The 20,132-nt window shown below is 38.7% G+C and overlaps 1 protein-coding gene across 1 annotated transcript in view; it reads right to left on the bottom strand.

Moving 5' to 3' along the window:
* Positions 1-3,559: 3,559 nt before the first annotated feature.
* Positions 3,560-20,132, bottom strand: part of LOC125696103 (sodium channel protein type 5 subunit alpha-like) — a 33,277-nt gene continuing 16,704 nt past the window's right edge. Inside the window, exons 14-28 of the mRNA XM_048951357.1 lie at positions 18,367-18,605; positions 17,783-17,983; positions 16,688-17,041; positions 15,157-15,591; positions 14,341-14,487; positions 13,168-13,288; positions 12,597-12,751; positions 11,816-11,989; positions 11,335-11,442; positions 9,416-9,694; positions 8,743-8,796; positions 7,831-7,968; positions 7,113-7,217; positions 6,447-6,717; positions 3,560-4,755 (exon numbers count right to left, since the gene is read on the bottom strand). Of these exons, the coding sequence (XP_048807314.1) occupies positions 3,560-4,755; positions 6,447-6,717; positions 7,113-7,217; positions 7,831-7,968; positions 8,743-8,796; positions 9,416-9,694; positions 11,335-11,442; positions 11,816-11,989; positions 12,597-12,751; positions 13,168-13,288; positions 14,341-14,487; positions 15,157-15,591; positions 16,688-17,041; positions 17,783-17,983; positions 18,367-18,605 (3,977 nt within the window). The remainder of the gene's footprint in view (positions 4,756-6,446; positions 6,718-7,112; positions 7,218-7,830; positions 7,969-8,742; positions 8,797-9,415; positions 9,695-11,334; positions 11,443-11,815; positions 11,990-12,596; positions 12,752-13,167; positions 13,289-14,340; positions 14,488-15,156; positions 15,592-16,687; positions 17,042-17,782; positions 17,984-18,366; positions 18,606-20,132) is intronic.

Here is a 20,132-nt window from a genome sequence, read left to right as displayed (position 1 = left end):
CTGTACTTGTCGTCGAACTCTCGTTTTGCACTTTGAGTATGTCATTTTGATCTCAAACCACTAGGAGGAAGCATTCAACAAGTTTCACTGCTCAGGTGCAGATCCCACTCTTAGCTGCTGATTCTATGATTGTTCTGAGTAGGAGCCCGGGGGTCTGCTGGGTCACGCTTCTCTTTAAAGTGTGGAGGCACAGAATCTCTGGAAGAAATGCACAACTATTCACCTTTTCAAGCCGGCTCCACTGCTTCTGATGCAGCATGTTTTCATAGCCCCATCCTCAGAGCAGAAGATACTTCTAATATCCACGGTAATTTCCTTCCTGGCTATTCCATGTCTTTTAAATACCTTTCTCACTTGCATGCATTTTCCCACTGCTTTATGTGCTGAGGGTTACAGCGCATCCCCTCTGCTGTTACTTCTAAGCTGAACATTGAATCTCTTTTCATAACAGAGAATGCTGTTTGGTATTGCTTCTCTGCGTTTAATCCAGTTTTAATTTACAGTTGTTGAATTGTAAATGCCTCTGGCAAATGGGAGGAAGGACCTCTGTTTGCTTTAAAGTGCAGTGCAGCTCCACTGATTTCCCCTAGTGGCTGAGAATCACTGCACTTGAGTGATCAATATGATCCCGTTATGACAATATTCTCAGTTGTAAAGTCACTACAGATCCTAACTTTTTTTGGTCAGTCCCACACAGTTCTTTCTTGTGTTGTTTTTTCCTCTAACTCCTCTTCTCTACAGAGAAGCTATGGATGTCCCATCCCTGGAGGTGCACAGTGCCAGGCAGGATGGGGACCTGGGCAGCCTAGCATGGTGGGGGGCAACCAGCCCATAGCAGAAGGTTGGAACTGAATAGGTCTTTTCCAACCTAGAGCCATTCTATGATCTAGGAATGGGGTGCAAGTATTCAAGACCCTTCCATTATTATTTATATAATTACTGTATTGCCATCAGTAGGATCCAAATTTAAGAGAGGTTAGGGGAGAACCAGAAGGATTTAAGAGCATACCAAGAAGACTGCCTTCCCCAAAATGATGCCAGTCTTACTCAGAAGGGCTTCTGCACAAAGCAATATTTACCTTACATGTCACTGTCAATTCTTTGATAAACAAATCACTGAGGGCACCAAATTATATTTTGCATGGCAACAAACTGTAGCAAAATACTGGTGGGAAGGTTCAACTTCTGCTGCCATATCTGACTCTGATGCCATGGGCCAACATCATAAAATAGGAGGCATTATTTTCAGAGCAACCCTAGTATTAATCAAAAATGCCCCTTCCTGGCAAAGACAAATTGTGTTTCCTATGTCCAGGCTGGATGTGGCTCTGGGCAGCCTGGTCTGGTGGTTGGCAACCCTGCCCATAGCAGGTGATTGAAACTAGATGAACATTGTGGTCCTTTTCAACCCAGGCCATTCTATGATTCTGTGATTCCCTCTGGGTATGTGATTATTTGAATACATAACTGCATACATAACATGATGCAATACCAGAACTGTTCAACACACACCCAAATCAATGGAAACAGAGCATGTGGCTCATTTCTGCTTCTCAATGGACCGTGCACAATGTGGGAAGCAGATATCTGGCAGAGTGGGGCAGGGAAATACAATCCCACAAAGCAATGTCTTCAGCTCCAAAGTTGTGGTCAATCACAACTAAGTAGATGTGTTTAAAAAAAATCACAACAAAAACATTTAATTTTATTAATTATTTTAATCATTTAATTTTTACTTATTAACCCTATTTTTTGGGGGGGGGGGGGGGGGGTGGGGAAGGAATAGAGTCTCCTTGGGTCCAATGGCACAGAGCTTCTCTCATACAAAGCAAGTCCACTGTGCACCTATTTTAAAATGTGAGGAATTTAGTCAGAACTTCTTGAAAGTGCTATGAAGCCAGGAGAAAGCAGGGGAAACTTAGGGAATACCACAAAATAGATTAAAATTAAAAGGTATTATAAATATTATTTATTAGCAATCAGTGTTCAGACAGCCTTAACTATAAACAATATCATTGTTAAGATATATTCTACCATCTATAATAAAAAGAAATTTCTGTCCAAAGAGCTCACAATCTGAAGAGGTGAAGAAGATGGGAGAAAAGGGAGAGGACACAAGACAGGCCATCTAACTGCCATGTAGGCAAGGGGTGCTGAAGAGCGTAACCAGCTTGCTGCAGGTCACAAATGGAGTGTACAGCAGGTCCCAGCCATCTGCAAAGCCCAGTTTTCTTTCTGGCTGGAGGAAAGCTCATCTGAGCCTTGACAAATCTTTCAAATCCAACTGTACAGCTACAACTCAGTAACTAGGAGAAACACAAAACATATTCTGCTGACTTGCATGTAGCATGCTTGAAATTCAAATGAGAAATAAAACATCAAGGGTAATTGATGACTATCTCAGCTACATGATAAAGGATAACACAGCAGCCGTTAGCAAAGTGCATGAGTTTAAAGCATTTATAAAGTACGTGTGCCAAGGACAAAAGACCACGTATTGTTTGCTCATGTGCTTCTCTGCAAATCCAAGCCTGTAAGGACACAACAGGGATTAAAACCTTTGCAAGGAAAATGTGGTGAAGATCACGAGAGATCACCTGCACGCATTCATAAGAAGCAGCATCTGTGACAACATCCATGGCACTATGTTAACCCCAGAATCAATTGCCTCAACTCAGATTTCCCAACTGCCCACATTACTTGTATTGTGGTTTCTTCTAACCTGTGCAGGGGTGAAACACCTGTCCCTTCCATTGAGGAAGCAACATCAGGAGGGGGAATTGCCAACAGGATGGACCTACCTGAGGTCGAGGCCTAACCCCGTGGCCTTGGATGATGCCCACCACCTTGACCAAGGCAGATTACATGGTGCCCGCAGGCACTCCCTGTCTGAGTTCCTGTACAAGGGTTCAGTACAACTTCTGAATAATAAGAGTTGCATTTATTATTTTGTTAAGCTGCAGTAACACAATAGCATACATGCCGTGACTTATGCTGCAGGCTGATCGTATCGGAAGAAGTCCACTACACTGTGGATCATGCAGGGGCTAAGTTTCAGTTCCCAAACATTAAAAAAAATCAGCAGCCATTTATTTAAAAGATTTACAAGGAGAATATCAACAGGGGACTAAGGAGAAATTCTAGCCCCTCTCCCTTCTGCAATTTAAACAAAATGTAATACTCTTTTCTCTGGTCGATCTGTTGCTGCTTGAGCAATCTGTGTTTTGAATTAGACAGCAGGTGTGATGTCAGATGTGACATTATTTGTCACTGCTGTGAACATGCTGCCTTGGGAGCTGCCTTGAAATAGTGGGATATCATTGATAGGACAGACTTAAAATCCTTTACAGCTTTTCCTGCCTGTATTAATACTGAACAAAGCTGAACATAGAGTCCAAGGCTAAAGCTTGCCCACTAGCATAGTTAAGTGATCAGGCTTAACCATGGCTAAATGATCAATTCTGACAGTTCCATTTTAATAGGGAAGGCAGCCTCGGCTGATGTGTATTTACAGTATCATCTTCTGTGAACATTTCTTAACAGCATTGTTACTCATAAATTATTTAATGTCCAGAGATTTTTGGTCACCTGTGAATTCGTTCTCAACTATCAGATTGCCACTACTGGCTCTTGTGACACTGTCATATGATGGAGGAAAGGATGCTGAGGATGAAGTTTGAGATCCATCAAGATTCCTGCCATAGTTTTCACCCATCATATAAGCTATGAGTCCTTCTCTTTCTGGAGCAGCATCACCAAGAGTGTCACCACTGTATGTTCTGTGTTGATACAGGTAAGAAGCATGCTTTATGGAGCGCTGGAGCAAATGACTCCTGTAGGCACGCTGGATGACTGTGGCAGAAACTTCCTCTTGTCTGTGTCTGAGTGTAGTGGAGATTGGCTCATAGGATTTTTTGGATGGATTAACAGCCATAAACTTCTCTTCCATCTGTACTTTCAGTTTATCCATTTCCCCAGAATCCCCTAACACTCGTTTGGTAAACGCAAACAAGATATCCAAGCAATGGATCCTATCTCCACTGACCATGGGCAGATCCATTGCTATGAGTTCAATTTTGTTTGGTTTTGGTACACGTAAAGGTTCGACCAAAGCATCTGCAAAGTCTGAAAGTGCAGAGAAAGTTATGAACTGAGTTGCTTCAGGGTCAAACTTCTCCCAGATTTCATAAAAGATGTCAAAGTCATCTTCCCCTAAAGGTTCTGTACTTTCCTCAGTAGCAGCATTGAAGTTTTCCAAAATAACAGCTATGTACATGTTTACAACAATGAGAAATGATATAATGATATAACTCACAAAATAAACAATTCCCATTGCAGGTTTACCACACTCACCTACTCTACCAGTTATATTTGGGTCGCAATATGGTGGCCCAGTGTTTAAAATAGGACTGAGAAGACCATCCCAGCCAGCTGACGTTGTGATTTCAAAGAGACAGAGCATGCTGTTAGCAAAAGTTTGGAAGTTGAACATGTCATCAATGCCATCTTCCATCTTCACGTAGGCAAAGTTAGCCATGCCAAAAATGGCATAAATGAACATGACCAGAAAAAGCAAGAGACCAATGTTGAACAGAGCAGGTAGGGACATCATTAAGGCAAAAAGGAGAGTTCGAATTCCTTTGGCAGCCCTGATGAGTCTCAGTATTCGTCCAATTCGGGCCAAGCGAATGACCCTGAAGAGTGTAGGTGGTAAGAAATGTTCAAATGCTTTACCAATGCCAGAAAGCAGTAAGGCTACAAAGGAAATGGTAATAAATGGTTAGAATTTCACATTTCTTAGCTAGTTATTGGATGAAATTATAATATTATTTCAGTTGGAGAATATATAATATATGGGAGCTAACAGCTTAACGTTACAACCATCAATAGAAGTTCAAAATCAGCCATTATGAACTACATCCTTCATCCACTAGAAGACTGTATGTGTTGCACCAAGAATGGCAGGCATCTTCCTTTGCACAGCTTTAAAAAACTGTATCTGTCAACACTTGCTGATTAATGGTTTTCTCTGAAATCAACTGCATGAATTCTTCAACAAGTGCTGGTTATGTACTTCTTTGATGTTACCTGCTGACACTGTAGTGAGGTAGGTGTCAGTCTCTTCTCTCTGGTGACAAGTGGTGGAACATGAGGAAACAGCCTCAAATTACACCAGGGGAGGTTTAGATTAGATGTGAGGGTGAATTTCTTTATGGAAGGAATGGCTAGGCACTGAGCAGGCTGTCAAGGGACGTGATGGAGCTGCTGTTGCCAGAGACATTAAAGAGGTGTGTGGATACAGTGCTCAGTGATGGGCTTTATAGTGCAATGCGATGGTTGGACTTCATGATCTTACGGCTCTTTTCCAACCTCAATGGTTCTCTGTTCTACACAGCTAAACTCAGAAAACAAAATATAATAACAATGTCATGGTCATCACTTAGATAACATAATCAAGATGCATACAAGCAAAACCACTGAGGAACATCAGTGCAGTGCATGACACTGGCTTGAAGTTCATTTGGGAACACAGATCTAAGGGATTTTATTTTACCTTTAGTTTGCATGAAGACTGACATACAGTAACATACATCTACATCATACAGACATCTACTAACTCTAGAAGCAGAGGTCTGGCTTTTCTAAATTTAGATACTTTGAATGCATTTTTCTGGATCTTTGCTCTGAGAACTTAATTCCTTAAGGAAGAGCTATATTCTTACTGTGAGCCAAAATATAACTCACAATAATGAAAACAGTATTTTTTCTTCTCTTAAATGTCTTCTATGATTTTGGCAGTCCTGGCCCTTGGAAAAGTTAAACTTTATGGCATTCTTCCACTGCAATCTCTTCACATAGAATCTAATATATTTGGGTTGTTCTTTTTTATTCTGCTACACAGTGCAAATCTTTAATTTCAGCCATTTATGTCCATGTTTCCAGAAACAGAATTCTAACATCTATAATCTGACTCCAATCTTCATATTCTCTTTATATTTAAATTCTCTGTTAAAACACATGTGACAAAAAGCATCATTTTTAACTGACCAAAGATGTTGTAGTTGACACTGTATCTATAGCAGTGGAAATCACCATGTAATATAGTACACTATGTTGGCACGTTGGATCATTAATTCTGATTTTTCGCAATAAGAAACAAGAACTTAAAAAAACTACTATGAATTATTTCATGTAAAACAGCCTTAATTACTTTTGCAATATTTGTATTAGAAAAACAGTATAAATTTTAGAAGGCAATTTCCTATTATTTCAATAAAAAGCATGGTGGGTTTTTTAGATCACGCATTTCTTTTTGCTCACTATTTTGCAGTACTGTGGTTCCAATTCAACATCCATTTGAAGATGATAAGTTTAAACTGTTTTTTTTTTTTTTTTTAGAAGAATGACTGAATTATTAAAGAATTCGTCAATCCAATTCTACTTACCAACAATTGACATGATCACAACAACTATATCAAATATGTTCCAGGCATTTGAGAAATAGTACTGCCTCAGAGCCACCAATTTCAGTATACATTCTGTAGTAAAGATAGCAACGAAGAGTATATTGATTTTGTTAAGAACGTTGGTCTTCGTGTCACTTTGTTCATAGGTTTCCACCATCATGGTGATCATATTAAGGCAGATGAGAATCATGATAACGATATCAAAGGCTTGATTTGTTGCAATGTCAAAAAGGAATCCTTGGTATCTATTCTAGAGGAAAACAAACACATCTGGCATCAGTTAGGAAAGTAGGGAATATTCATCTGTACATGCTTTCTGACAGATCCAATTTTTTTTGTTACTATGTCACTTAACTATGGTAAAGATAGAGAAATTTAAGGAACCCTGAATATTTGAAGTCCCTCCCATCCTGAAGTTTAATCACTTCTGAGCTGAATACAATCCTGAAAACATTGTTCAGAAAACTCAATAAATATTTAACTTCTAAAAACTTCCAATATAACTTTCTAGTATAGAATTGTCTTTCAGGCCTGAATAACAATGTAAAGACTGTATTTACATTCAATACCTAAAATATACATTTTTACATTAATTATATTGATTTCATAATGAATTTTCCTTTTGAGGAATTCATACATTCTTACCAATGGTCTTGGAATGGGTTTTTGAGGTTTCTTGGATCCCAACCTTTTCATGGCATTGTAATATTTTTTCTGTTCCTCTGTCATAAATATATCTTCCCCACCAAAGTATATAAAGAAATGTCAATGTTATTTGATGTGATAGCAGCACTGTTGTAGTTATGGATGTCTAAATTACTGGAAATAAGCATTCCTTTCTTTCCACATCTTGCTGGTACTAGCTCTCCTCATGATTTGTAACTGGGCTCAAAAATAGCAGAGTAGAATCAACCATACATTTACATGGCAAAGTCCTGGGGTGAAACATAAGTATCTCAGAAGCATGAAAACAAAGAAGCTACTGAAAAAAACCTATGTAACAATAAGACTTTCCCTGGGTTCCCACATGCTGTTCCTGTTGAACACACAAAATACTTGTACACTTAGAAAGTATACAAAATACATTTTCTAGGAAAACAGACTCAGTACCAAGGCAGGGAGCAATATTTACAGGGGTGAAGTGCAGATGTCATTGCCTCTGAAGCATTGGGAATGGGCTGGGTGTTCCAGCTGTTGTGGAGCAGAAAGGAGCGTGAGCCTCACCCTGCATGCTACTTCTGCTTATGCTCTAGTAGATGTAAATTAAAGTTTTATAAATTAAATACAGCAAGGACATTATTCTCAAAAAGGCAGCATTGCTGGTTATACAGAAGGTGCCTAGGAGCACAATCATTATACTTATCTTTTTCTTTTGTTGGTTGAAATTGTCTATAATAACACCAACAAAGAGATTCAGGGTAAAGAAAGATCCAAAGATGATGAAGGTCACGAAGTAGAGATACATAAATAAACTGTGCTCCATTTTCGGCTGCTCATTTTTCTGCAGGAATGAAAAACAACATGAAACAAGACCAGTAATAACATGGGTCCAATTCAGAATAATCTTCACATTGCAGATCCTCTAATAAATTGATTCCAGGAGGAACTTAAATTTACAGCTTTACTGCTAGTTCTGACAAAATCACTATAGTTTAAAACCACAAAATACCTCATGGTGCTTATGGTGATGCCTGACCACGTACATTATATGATTGCTTATCCAGTTTGATTCACTTGATTTGTTTGATTCTTGATGAAGTTTGGTCCTATGTTTTGAACCATATCACTGCAGCAGTTACAGCTTTATTCATAGCTCAAGTTTCGTACAAGATGATGTGTGAAAGTAGGTGCCTCCGTGAAGTCCCCTGATATCTGACTTGGCTAATGTCAGTCATTAGGCTTCCAGTCATTAGGAGGGACGGTGAGAATTAAAGAGGTGCTCAGCTTACCAGAAGAGATAGTCAAGGTGAGCTGAAATCCTTCTGAGCATACTGACTAGATGCCCATCACCTATAGAGGGGACTTGGAGGTGAACTCACATGGAGACCTTACACTGCAGGTAATTGCATTCAGGTGAATGCATCTGAAGTTGAATCTCACATTAGAGCAAATCAGCATCAGGATAGTGCAGGTTAATTCACAGAGAAAGTGCTTGCATTAGCTGATAAAAGGCATTACTGGAAAGCTCTAGCTTCACCATCAAGCATCACAGTGTAAAAATCACAATGAATTTGCAGAATCACATGGAGATGTTTAACACAAAACGTGAACTGACCTCTCGCGAGTCTACTGCTGCATACATGATCTCCATCCAACCTTTAAATGTCGCCTAGAACGAAAGATTATCAAAAATGCATTGAACTTGTAGAGTAAAAGTCTTCACATCATATTCAGTATCCAAATGACACTGGCTGGGGAAAGACGCTTTACTGTAGTCGTAAACACCTAAAACCAAATGACTTCAGGGACAAAATTATCACTGCTGTATGTGACAGCTTCTGCCCTTAAAGGAAGGAAAAGCCAGGCACGATGGAACAGACCACATTGTTCTATAATCCTGCCATGACAAACCTTCACCAGTCTGGTCTATTAAGTGCCTTACAGCCCACATGGCTGAGCAAATCTGTAGTATATTAGGTCAGTATTCTATTCACACATCCTTTCTAAGGCTGACTCCAGCTCTCAGGCTCATGGATTGGTTTTATTACCCAGAGAGGCTAGCACAGCACTCATCTGACACATATTTTATCCCTCTAAAAAAGCATGGTGGGGTCCAGTTTGTCCCAGTGTTTTCAGTTTTCATTCACTAACAGCACTGGTCTTTGATCAGCCAGCTATGAGGTAAGAACAGACTGTTAGATCCTGTTTTTCACCATCCATGGAGATGAGTTAGAAGTTGGCAGGTCTCTCTGACTTGACATTGGCAAGTGAAGGCAAGCAGCACTTACCACCTGCAGAAGAGCCAGGTAGCCAGAGCCAACATTATCAAAGTTGACTTTAACATTGACCCAGAATATTTTTCCTGTGTGATTCCATGCTTTACAGTCTGCTTTGTCATTGATAGAACTATCCAATTTTGAATTTTCTTCTGTTAGGTTGACACATTTCCCAAACTTCCCAGCAAACAGGTTGACTCCCATGATGCTAAAAATGAGCCAGAAGATGAGGCAGACAAGCAGAACATTCATGATGGAAGGGATGGCTCCCACAAGGGCATTGACCACCACCTGGGGTGAAATGGGTGAGAAAAATTGCACTTAGTTGAACAAAGATGGACTCAAGTATCTGCTCAGTGCAATCAGCTGATGTAAAAAACTAAGCTGTCAATTAGGTATGCAGCAATTGAAAATCTTATGTTTTCCATGTAAATATTCATCACAGCTGATGTGGGTACCTTGAAAAAAAGATTCAGAGATGTATAATCTTAGTCTCTCAATGGAAGGGTTGGAATGTTTCATTTTGCTGTGACCTCTCACTACAGATATGGACTACAATGTGAGTCCATCCTCTTCTGATGACTTTCCCTTGGTTTTGTTGGATTTTGCTTTCTTTATAACTTTTTATAACAGAAGATTTATGGGTTGTTCTCCCATAAGGATTAATGCAAATGACTGTATTATTAATGCCGTGGAAAGTAGTATTTCAAAAGGATTGGTAATGACTTTCCACTAGCATTTTGTTGGACCTATTTTTTAATGTATCATCATTACACTTGGGGTCCACAGCTGTGATCTAAGGATCTGATTTGTGCTGTAGGATTGTGCTGTGAGTATACATTAAGACATAACATTTTGCTTGACAAAATAAGACAGTGCAAAGTAATACAAATGCATCCAAGTATTACAGCCAGTGAATTTAGCATTCAGATAGCAATTTGATGGGCCAAAATGAAAATGAAAAAGAACTGCAAAGGTTTTTGGAAGCCTTGTCACAAGCATTCTGCATAGCAAGTTGGAAACTATGATAGAACCTGGTTCAAAATTGACTTCAGCCATGGTAAGGTTGTTGTTAAATTAACAGAATGCATTAATTTCTCTGCATCTTCAGTGACAGTATTGCAGAGAACTTGCAGCTTCACCTCCAAATGAGACCCAAACAATTTATAGTTCAGTTGCATTGTGGTTGCATTCCCATGTTAATGTGTAATGGAGATACAATGCACATTTATGCTATCTATGGTGACAAATCTGAGTGTATTCCCTAGACCAGAGTTGAGTCCAAACACTGCCATGGTTCACCACTGCTCTTTCACATGATAGTATATAGAAGTTTTGCATGTGACTGATTTCCTCTTCATTTGTGCAATGATAGATTTCTAACCAGTCACTTTCAATATCTTCATGCTCCTAGCACTCCTTCGATGGGAAAAGGCAGCCAATATACAGAAAATCAGACCTACTTTTTGTAAGAATAATTATATAGGGAAAAATAGTTTGGATAAAGTATGCCTGAGCAGCCTAAAGATTTTGTAAACCAATTCAGTAAAAACTTACAGAACAGAGATGATTCCTTACTCTGAATTAGCCTTTCGTCAGCATCTCAGAATGAAAATTACTAACTCCGAATTCTTTTCCTCTACTTCGTTTTGGCTTCTGTCAGTAAGACAGAAACATAGGAATGGCTGAGCAGCAAAGGAGTAAATTTCTTCCGGGTCTCATTTTAATTTCAACAGCATTTGAGATTGATCACTTGAGTTAAGTCTGTTATGAGCAGCCAAGTGTAGAGGAGCTCAGCAAAGGTGCTCTCAAGAATTAATTTCATAAATCCCAAACTTAGCTTGGTGCAGGCATGAACTCACAAATATGCAGCCAAGTGTTACGATACCATTATGCGCTTATTACAGGCTTTATTTTGCATTCAGACTTACCCTCATCCCCTCAAATCGTGACAATGCTCTTAAAGGTCTCAGAGCTCGAAGAGTCCTAAGAGATTTCATACCATCAAGTGAACTATCTAAGATATTTATCAAAGAGATCTGAATGGGAAGACCAAACAAAGTATTAGTAACATTTTGGCACCTGTTTCTTTTATTCCTACCAAAAATAAGTAAATAAAATAAAATAACATCAGTGCCTAGAGTACAATATCGTGATGCAGTCATCAATGGAGGCAAGAGTGTTTTCTTGATTTTATGTCCAGAAAAGAATTGGTAATTGTGCTGCTAAGTCTTGCCTCAGGGTCTGCATAGAGTCATAAAACCATAGAATGGCTTGGGTTGGAAGGGACCCTATAACTCATTCAATTCTGACCCTCAGCAGTGGGCTGGTTGCCACCCACCAGATCAGCTGCCCAGGGTTCCATCCAGGGATGGGGCATACAAATGTAAAAATGCTGGATGCACAACTTACACCTACAATGAAGAAATCAAGCCAGCACCAGGCATTGGTGAAATACTTAGTGAAGCCATAAGCCACCCATTTCAGGATCATCTCCAGAAAGAAGACGAAAGTGAACAATCTGTCGAGGAACAACAACACAGCTTTGATGGTTTGTCTCTCGTTTATATGAATGTCTTCAAATGCCTGAAATCAAGATATGCAAATAAATTACAAAGTCACAGATAAGCTTGAAACATGAAAGTCTAGAAACAAAAAGGCCTCTTAATCATTCTGCACATAGTTTACATAGATGTGAACCTCATCTTTTACTCAAATGTATGCCAGCTGGCAAGCTTGTAATTGTTCCTGTCCTTTCTTTTTCTTTTTCCTTAAATATACACATAACTCATGGACACATACAGACCATGCATTCTGGGATCTTAGGGAAGTACATTTTTAGATTTTTTTCTCAATAATTTTATACTTTCAAGAGAACTAAAGTACTAAATATCATTTACATATTTTAATGATATATAGAAACATTTATATTTCACAGCTGTGAAAGCCAGAAGAATCTAATGTGCAGTCAGAATGGAAACAGCTTGTGAGAGCTGTGTATTTTTAGCATTGTTCTAATTTGTAATAGTATGAATAATAAAACTGTGATAATTACAAGAGCAGATAAATGACTGCTGCTTTTCACCTGGAGTTCAAAGATATATCCTGTGTTTTCTGCCAAATGTAACTTATCTGGGTGCTATTAAAGCTAAAAATGCTTGTACAGAAATACATGAAATTGTGCTCCACAAACCAGGGCTCCGCTGCTCAGAAGAATCATGAATATGATAAAGGATTCAAACCAGGAGTGCTCAACAATTTGGTAGCAGGTTTTCCTCAGATTCCACCATGTTTTTCCTCCAAAGTTTATGGCTCTACCCTTACAGCAACGAAAGTATCGAACACAACCTGAAGGTGAGAGATAATGATTGCAAGTAATGAAAGCACATGCAGGTCAAGGGCAAATCTGATGTGCATTGTTCTGGTGCCCACTGTCAGGTGAGGTCTGATTTTATACTCTTCTCTTGAGTTAATTCAAAACTGATTTTGACTCCAGCAGAGCAGAGTTCACCTCACCTTTCTATAATTATCTACTCTTTGGTGTTCTGGTCTTCACCACTTAGAAGCAATCCTCTGGTTTTTGAGGAAAGAGAGTTTATTTTTCTGGTGGCACAATCTCTCTATTCATTACACAGAGACGATGCCCGAATCACTTGCTGACATCTAAAATTAAGTGAAATTAATCTCACCCTATCAGCTCTGGATTCCCAGAACAAGAGGATTATTTTTGACACTTCACAACCATGTAACCACGAGAAACTTACCTTCTGAAAAACATTTTTCTGGAGTCTTCTTGTCTTCAGCAAACTCTGGAATCTGCCTCAACAGATCTTCAGGGTTTGTCAGATCCACTGTGCTGCCTTCGGAAGAGCTGACAGAGTCAAACTACCAAGCAAAAGAAGATCAGGTATTGATTCTCCCTACATTCAATTCCAAATGAATAAGATCGATGAGCAAATAAAATTCAAAATAAAAACTTTGTTATGTGCTAATATTTCAAGTAGAGTAAAGAATGAAATAGACTTTATGACTTTAAGTGTAAGCTTGGAAGTAGCAATAGGTGCATTCAAATAAGAGCCAAAGACATATATGTACAGTATCTATCCACATGAAACAATTTTAACTGGTTAATAAACTCATAAAGTAGAGAGATTTAAACTTGCTTTCAACTACACACAGTCCTCAGCGGGCTAAAACCAGAAAATTCTAGGATAATACATTCTAACAAGAGAAACAGATAAATATTCTGAATATCCGTTAGAGTATTTAAGAATTAGAAATTGGAATTGTATCATGTGTTATCCAGTTTGTTCCTTCAGACATACACACGAGTCGGCTGTTTGTTACAAATGACTTACTCTTGGATTTTGTTTGGGTTTTTTTGTGTGTGTATTGCTGAAGAAGAGCTCATTTTCTTGGATGTTTTCCTAATTCAGAATTATTCTTAATTTATTTATGAATCATAATGAGAAACTCATTTGTAATATTACTTTTCTTGAAACTGAGTTATTTATGACACACGTTGGCTTGCTGGAATTTCCCAGTTTTGCTTGGAAGCATCTCTCTCCTTTAATGAAATATTTTGTGACCCTTCTTTTTTTTTTGTAGACTAATTTGAAGAAATGGAAATCAGCAGAGAATTTTGTAAATTATTTATTTGAATCAAATCAGTTTGACACCTCTCCATTCCTAAATACTTATCTTTCCTACATACACATATATATTTTTTTTTATTAAAGATCAATATGTGGATACCTGGCACAGGTTCATTTTCATTCACAGAAATCACATCCATCATTAACCAGCCAGACTGCCACAGTGCTGCTGCCACCACTGAAATCCAGTCCATTGAGTCCATGAGCAGAAATGTATCCAAGTCCAACCAGAACTGGAAAGTCAACATCATAAAAGCAATCTACATATATCTACATATTTACCTCTTTATGCTCTGGTGATGATGGTTCAAGCTTCCTATCTTTTCCTAGGTAAAGCACACTGAATTCTTCAGAGGAAAGTCCTGACACTTTACTCCAGCTTCCTGAGGTTTTCCCTCTTTCCCCTCTTTGCCTCAGGTAATTTTCCTCCTGAAAATAATCTGTGGATTAGCAGGGTTCTCTTTTTCCTTTTTTTGGGGGGGTGGGTAAATTGGAAAGAAAAGAAAAATACGTTGTACATTTCATTTAAAGGGGGATGCTCTGGACAGAATTCATAGATATGATCCTTTTGAATGTGATATTACCTAGCAATAGAGATAGGGAAAATTTCCCTAAAGGCCATAGAGCATATGGAATTAGTAATTCAGTGAGCTGTTTATCACCTGGATCTTGAGACTACTTTTGCATAGGAATTAAAAGGGAAGCTTCATATGGGAAACACTGAGACAAGAAAAGGACATTTTAAAAGGCTCCAAGTGATCAATTTACCCTCATCCTAAACATTTCTAATTGGTTCAAAATTTAACTGTGGAAATATGGGTCAGGTATGCCACCTTGTGCCACAGACAGCCTTCTACCATGCATTTATCTTTCAGTATATGTGCACCCTACTATAGAATCATAGAATTATAGAACGGCTTGAGTTGGAATGGCCCTCAAGGATCATCAAGTTCCAACCCCCTGCCATAGGCATGGTTGCCAACCACTAGATCTAGTACAAGATCTGGCTGCCCAGAACCCTATCCAACCTGGCCTTGAACATGCCCGGGGGGGGTTTGATCTGGGAGGTTTTGATCCCCAAACAAGCAGATTTATTACCTGTTTACTGTAGTCTGTGTCTGAAAATGTGCTCAGTTTATCTTCATCTTCAAAACCCTCACTTGTATTCTCTTCCTCAGCAATAGGGACACAAACAAATACATTGGGATTGGTAATAAAATCATCAAGACCTGAGCATATTTCCCCTTTTTTTTCAGCCCATTCAATATTGTAATTGTCTTTACAATTTTTTCTTTCTTTTCCCAAACCCAGCGGGTTCTGGGCAGTCAATTTGTTTTTCTTCTTCTGCGCTTTCTTTAGATGCTTGAGCTTTCCACAACAGGTGTTCCACATCACACTCTTCAAAAAGTGCAGTCCCTTATGAATCCGAGCAAAAGCAATCCGTAGATTGTTCATCTCTCCATCATCTTCTGCTGTTTGGAGGCAGTCAGTACTGAAGGAATTCAACAGCAGCGCAATGAAGAGGTTGAGTACCTAAAAGTCATTGAAATAATGATAAAATAAAAAGTCTGGAAAATTGCATTCTAAAGTCTGAACTCTAATGCAGAAGACAGATGTTACAAAAGCTCAGCTTGACTGATCAAATGAAAACAAGGCAGAAATTAGATGGCTATAAAATCACAGAATGGTTTGGGTTGGAAGGGACCTCTCACTAGACCAGGTTGCTCACAGTCCTATCCAACCTGGTGCCTTGTACGTTTCCAGGGAGGAGCATTCACAGCCTCTCCGGGCAACCTGTTGTATGACCAACAAGATGACAGCTGATGAACTAAATTTCCCTCTCAGAAAGCTCGATGTTCCCATATAACTCTTCCCCCTAAAAGTTACTTCAAATGGTGTATATTTATTTGATCAAAACAACTTTCAAACATTACAGTAGTAACAAATACTGTGGTCACCGCCAATCAGTTTAATGACAGCTCTCCTCATCAAACTAGAATTAAATCAGTCCTCTATGGAAGTTTCCCAACTGGGATGTAAAATCAGATTCTGGCACAGCAATATTGTTAAATATACAACATTGCTGGAAAAAAAAATATCAAAATCAAGAGAGGCTCAAAGTGAGGTTTTCTCCCTGTTTTTGAGCGTCGTCTTCTCCCCCACCCCCCAACTTATTTATTTAAATGCAATGGGAGAATGAAACAGAATTATTCGTAAGTCTTCTGATCCCATTTGGGATTACACCACTCAATTTTTCACCTTTCAGAACTGGGCAAATAACACCTGGATCCACAGCAGGATCTTCATGGAAGTGACTGGCATAAGCTGTAGCTCTTGCTATGTAAACAGACTTCCAGACAATTCATCTATACAGATGATTGTAAAAAATCCCAATTAAAGTGATACGAGTGTAGATTCTGTTATTGCTGATAAGGATCTTGGAAAACTTGAACATTTGAAAAAAAAAGCAGCAGCTCAATGGCAAAAGGTAAAACAGGCTTTTACAGACACACAGACACAGGTAATTGTTCTAAATGTGCTTTAGGGATCTACTATTTATTGATGAAAAGGCAATTAAGTTAACTCTAACATCGACAGGATAAAGAGAAGAAAATATTGGAAAACTCACCACTAAATTTCCTATTACCATGACCAGCAGAAAGACAAGAAGGCACAGTGGTTTTTCAGCTACCACCATGCAGTCCCACATGGTCTCAATCCATTCTCCACACAGAATTCGGAAAATGACAAGGAATGAATGGAAGAAGTCCATCATGTGCCAGCGTATTTCACCATTTTTTTTAATTTTATCACCGTGGATCCTATAGCTTCCCCCAAAGAGCTGCACCCCTACTATAGCAAAAATGAAAACGGTGATTGCCAGGACGAGGGTCAGGTTACTCAGCGCACCCAGGGAGTTACCAATGATTTTAATGAGGGTGTTTAAAGTTGGCCAGGATTTTGCTAGTTTGAAGACCCTCAGCTGTGTGAAAACATAAAAAGTTGTGTTAGAGATCAGCAGAGATAACCCACCTTTCTGCTGTTCAAACCTGTAAAAACCATTTTTTAGACACTGTCTGGAGATACAATGTCTGTGGCATTGTGATGCTAACACTTTTAGAAGAGTATTTATGGATTTATTTTCCCAAGAACTGAACAACATTGCAGAAATAAACCAACAACCTCCTTGAGGGCCTGGCTACCCTTACTTCTGGTAAGTGCTTGGCCCACGCAGGCAGGAATTTGTATAATGTGCTTGATGTAGAACACTGTGCTCAATTTATATGCAACACAAACGATCAAAGCTAGGGGACCAGCCATTGTGTTACAATAAAAGATCTTTCTTCCTGCAGCACAGCCCCAATCAGTCCACAGTATGAATACCTTAACGTTACTTTATGACTATTTTTAAGTATTCTTCTTTCCCTATTTGTATTAGGACAATTTTTCATAAGACTATTTGGGCTAGTATTTCATTTTTTACTTCTGATTATAACACCTATATTCTGGAAGATAATTTTTTTCTGAGTACTTCTTACTGTTTTAAGTGGAAATGTATACAGCATTAAACTTCAACTCTAACATTACAAGTTTAACGCTATGTTTCTTATTCCCACTGCTGAGAAAATAAATAATTTCTGCATCTTAACTACAAACAAGAGAAGCATTCTCTATTATATTCACAATATAATGTTGAATAGAACGATGTATGTGTAAGGCCTACCAGTCTGAAGGACCGTAAAACTGTCAGGGTTCCTCCTTTTCGCCTTTCCTTTTTGCTTCCGTATCTGGGTAAACTCAACTCAATTAAACTCAGTGTGACAATTATGCTGTCAAAAATATTCCAGGGCTGCTGAAAATAATAGTAGGGATCTAGAGCAATGATTTTTAAGACCATTTCTGCGGTGAAGATTCCTGTAAAGATCTGTAATCAAGAAAACAGTAGCATCAGCCTAAAAGTTACCTTTAATTAATCTTATCTTTAGAATATATATATATATTCTTATCTTTAGAATATATATTATATATATATATATACGGCAAAATTCACGGATGCATCGATAAACCCAATTTTTATGAACTTCTAATGTACTTTCTGTTAAAATGGGAGAGTTGTTTTCTACTTGCTCAGAAGTACATTAGAACTGCATCAATAAAATCTTGGAATCATCTGTCTTAGAAATGTATGCTTTATAAGTACAGAGTTTGCTAACCTTTCATTTTTACAGCTAGTCTTTGTATCTCAAGTGAAAACACACATCAATCAGTTTTTGGTATGAAAGGTCACGTGGTTGAAAATTCACTTACCGAGTTGCCCACATTAAGCATTAATTTAAAATTATGTGTCATATTATTGTGTTCCAGTGCCATAAACAAAGTATTCATCACAATGCAGAGCGTTATGGTGAGATCAATGAAGGGATCCTTTATGAAAGCAGCCACTTTTTTCTTGATTCTCAACCAAAGTGGACAACAGTTCCAAATCAGATACTTTAAAGCAAAATCTTTCAGGACTCTTGGGCATTTCTGTTGGGATTCTTCAAGTTCTAAGAACAAAAGAGAACTCCATTATAGTTAAATAATTGTTGCTAAGCGAGATGGTGAAAAAAAATTGCATCAAGTACTCAAAAGACAAGAGAATAAAAAAGGAACCTCAAAATTCAGTTAGAGCCCCAGAGCTTCCCTGCTCATGTAGTCCCTACATCAGTCCAAGGGTAATGTAGCAGCTAAAACACATTTTCCTAATATCCAAACTGAATGTTAGGAAAAACTTCATAGAAAGAGTGATTGGGCACTGGAGCAGGCTGCCTGGGGAGATGGTGGAGTCACTGCCCCTGGAGGTATCCATGAACTGTGGAGATGTGGCTCTGAGGGACATGGTGAGTGGGCATGGTGGGGGTGGGTTCGTGACTGAACCAGTTGATCTTAGAAGTCTTTTCCAATCTTAATGATTCTGTAACTTCATCTGATCCTTGTGTAGACACGTAAGACACTGACTGTAATCGCTGCTAACATCTTTGCCTCCATTGACTCCCTAGGGAGTAAACAGCAGATCCAAATGTTCAGATTGTGGATGAGACAAAACCAAACCACAGCATCTCGAGCTTCACCTTAGGCCAGTTCCATTGGAAAATTCATGACTATCATTTCTAAACTGATGCAAGCAATAACACATCTCCATTTTCTAAAAGTAAAACGTGGAAAGGAAGCTGTTCTGGTGGTTTCATTTACAGGCTCTTGGTCAAATATAACACTCCTCCCTTTTTTGAATATTAGTGTGTGCTCCAAAACACTTTTATACTCTGAAGTCCTGTGCAAATTCGTAGACCAACTAGAACTTATAATCATTCCTACCATGCTTGTATTGAGCTTTAAGTAAACTGATCTTCAAGGATGTGAAAATTTCTCAAAAGTCTGGTAATTTAGAACTGACTTTTATCCTTTTCTTCTTTGGACCTGTCCTTATTTCTTCCCACAGTTTAGATTTAATTTCTGCTCCAGATTCAAGTTCCAGATTCCACTCCACACTAGTTATCCCAGTGTGATCACCCTGTCTTAACTCCAGGTTTAGTACTTTTTTTGGGGGGGGGTTGGAGATTCATGATCCTTGAGGTCCCTTCCTACCCTGGCCATTCTGTGATTCTATGATTCTGTGAAATGCCTTCTTTAATCATGTGGTACAGATCTAGAACAGCCAGCGTTCATATCCCAGCAAAGACAACCTCCCTGCTCCCTGTTCCAATGCTCATTCTCAGGTTAATCCGTGGCCACATGAACAGGGTCCCAACAGCAACGGACCCAGTTACATGGAGATTCTGTTTCCATCTCAGTACACCACTGAATATCTGCATTTTAAATTTGAAAGCCAGGCTTCGGGTGATGTGTTCCAACTGTGATTTTTCACAACAGTGTAGAGAAATTTAATAAAAAGGATCTCCCTAACACAGAACTACCAGGCTTGCTATAGATCATACTTGTTCTCCACAAATCAGTGATAAAGCTCCACATCAGGGACACACAAACACGTATTTCATTCTCATTGTTGTCCAGCAAACAATGGAAATTTAGGCTGA

The sequence above is a fragment of the Lagopus muta genome, chromosome 7 (genome assembly GCF_023343835.1).
Source record: "Lagopus muta isolate bLagMut1 chromosome 7, bLagMut1 primary, whole genome shotgun sequence".
Taxonomy (NCBI): Eukaryota; Metazoa; Chordata; class Aves; order Galliformes; family Phasianidae; genus Lagopus; species Lagopus muta.
This window is presented reverse-complemented; position numbering and strand designations above follow the sequence as displayed.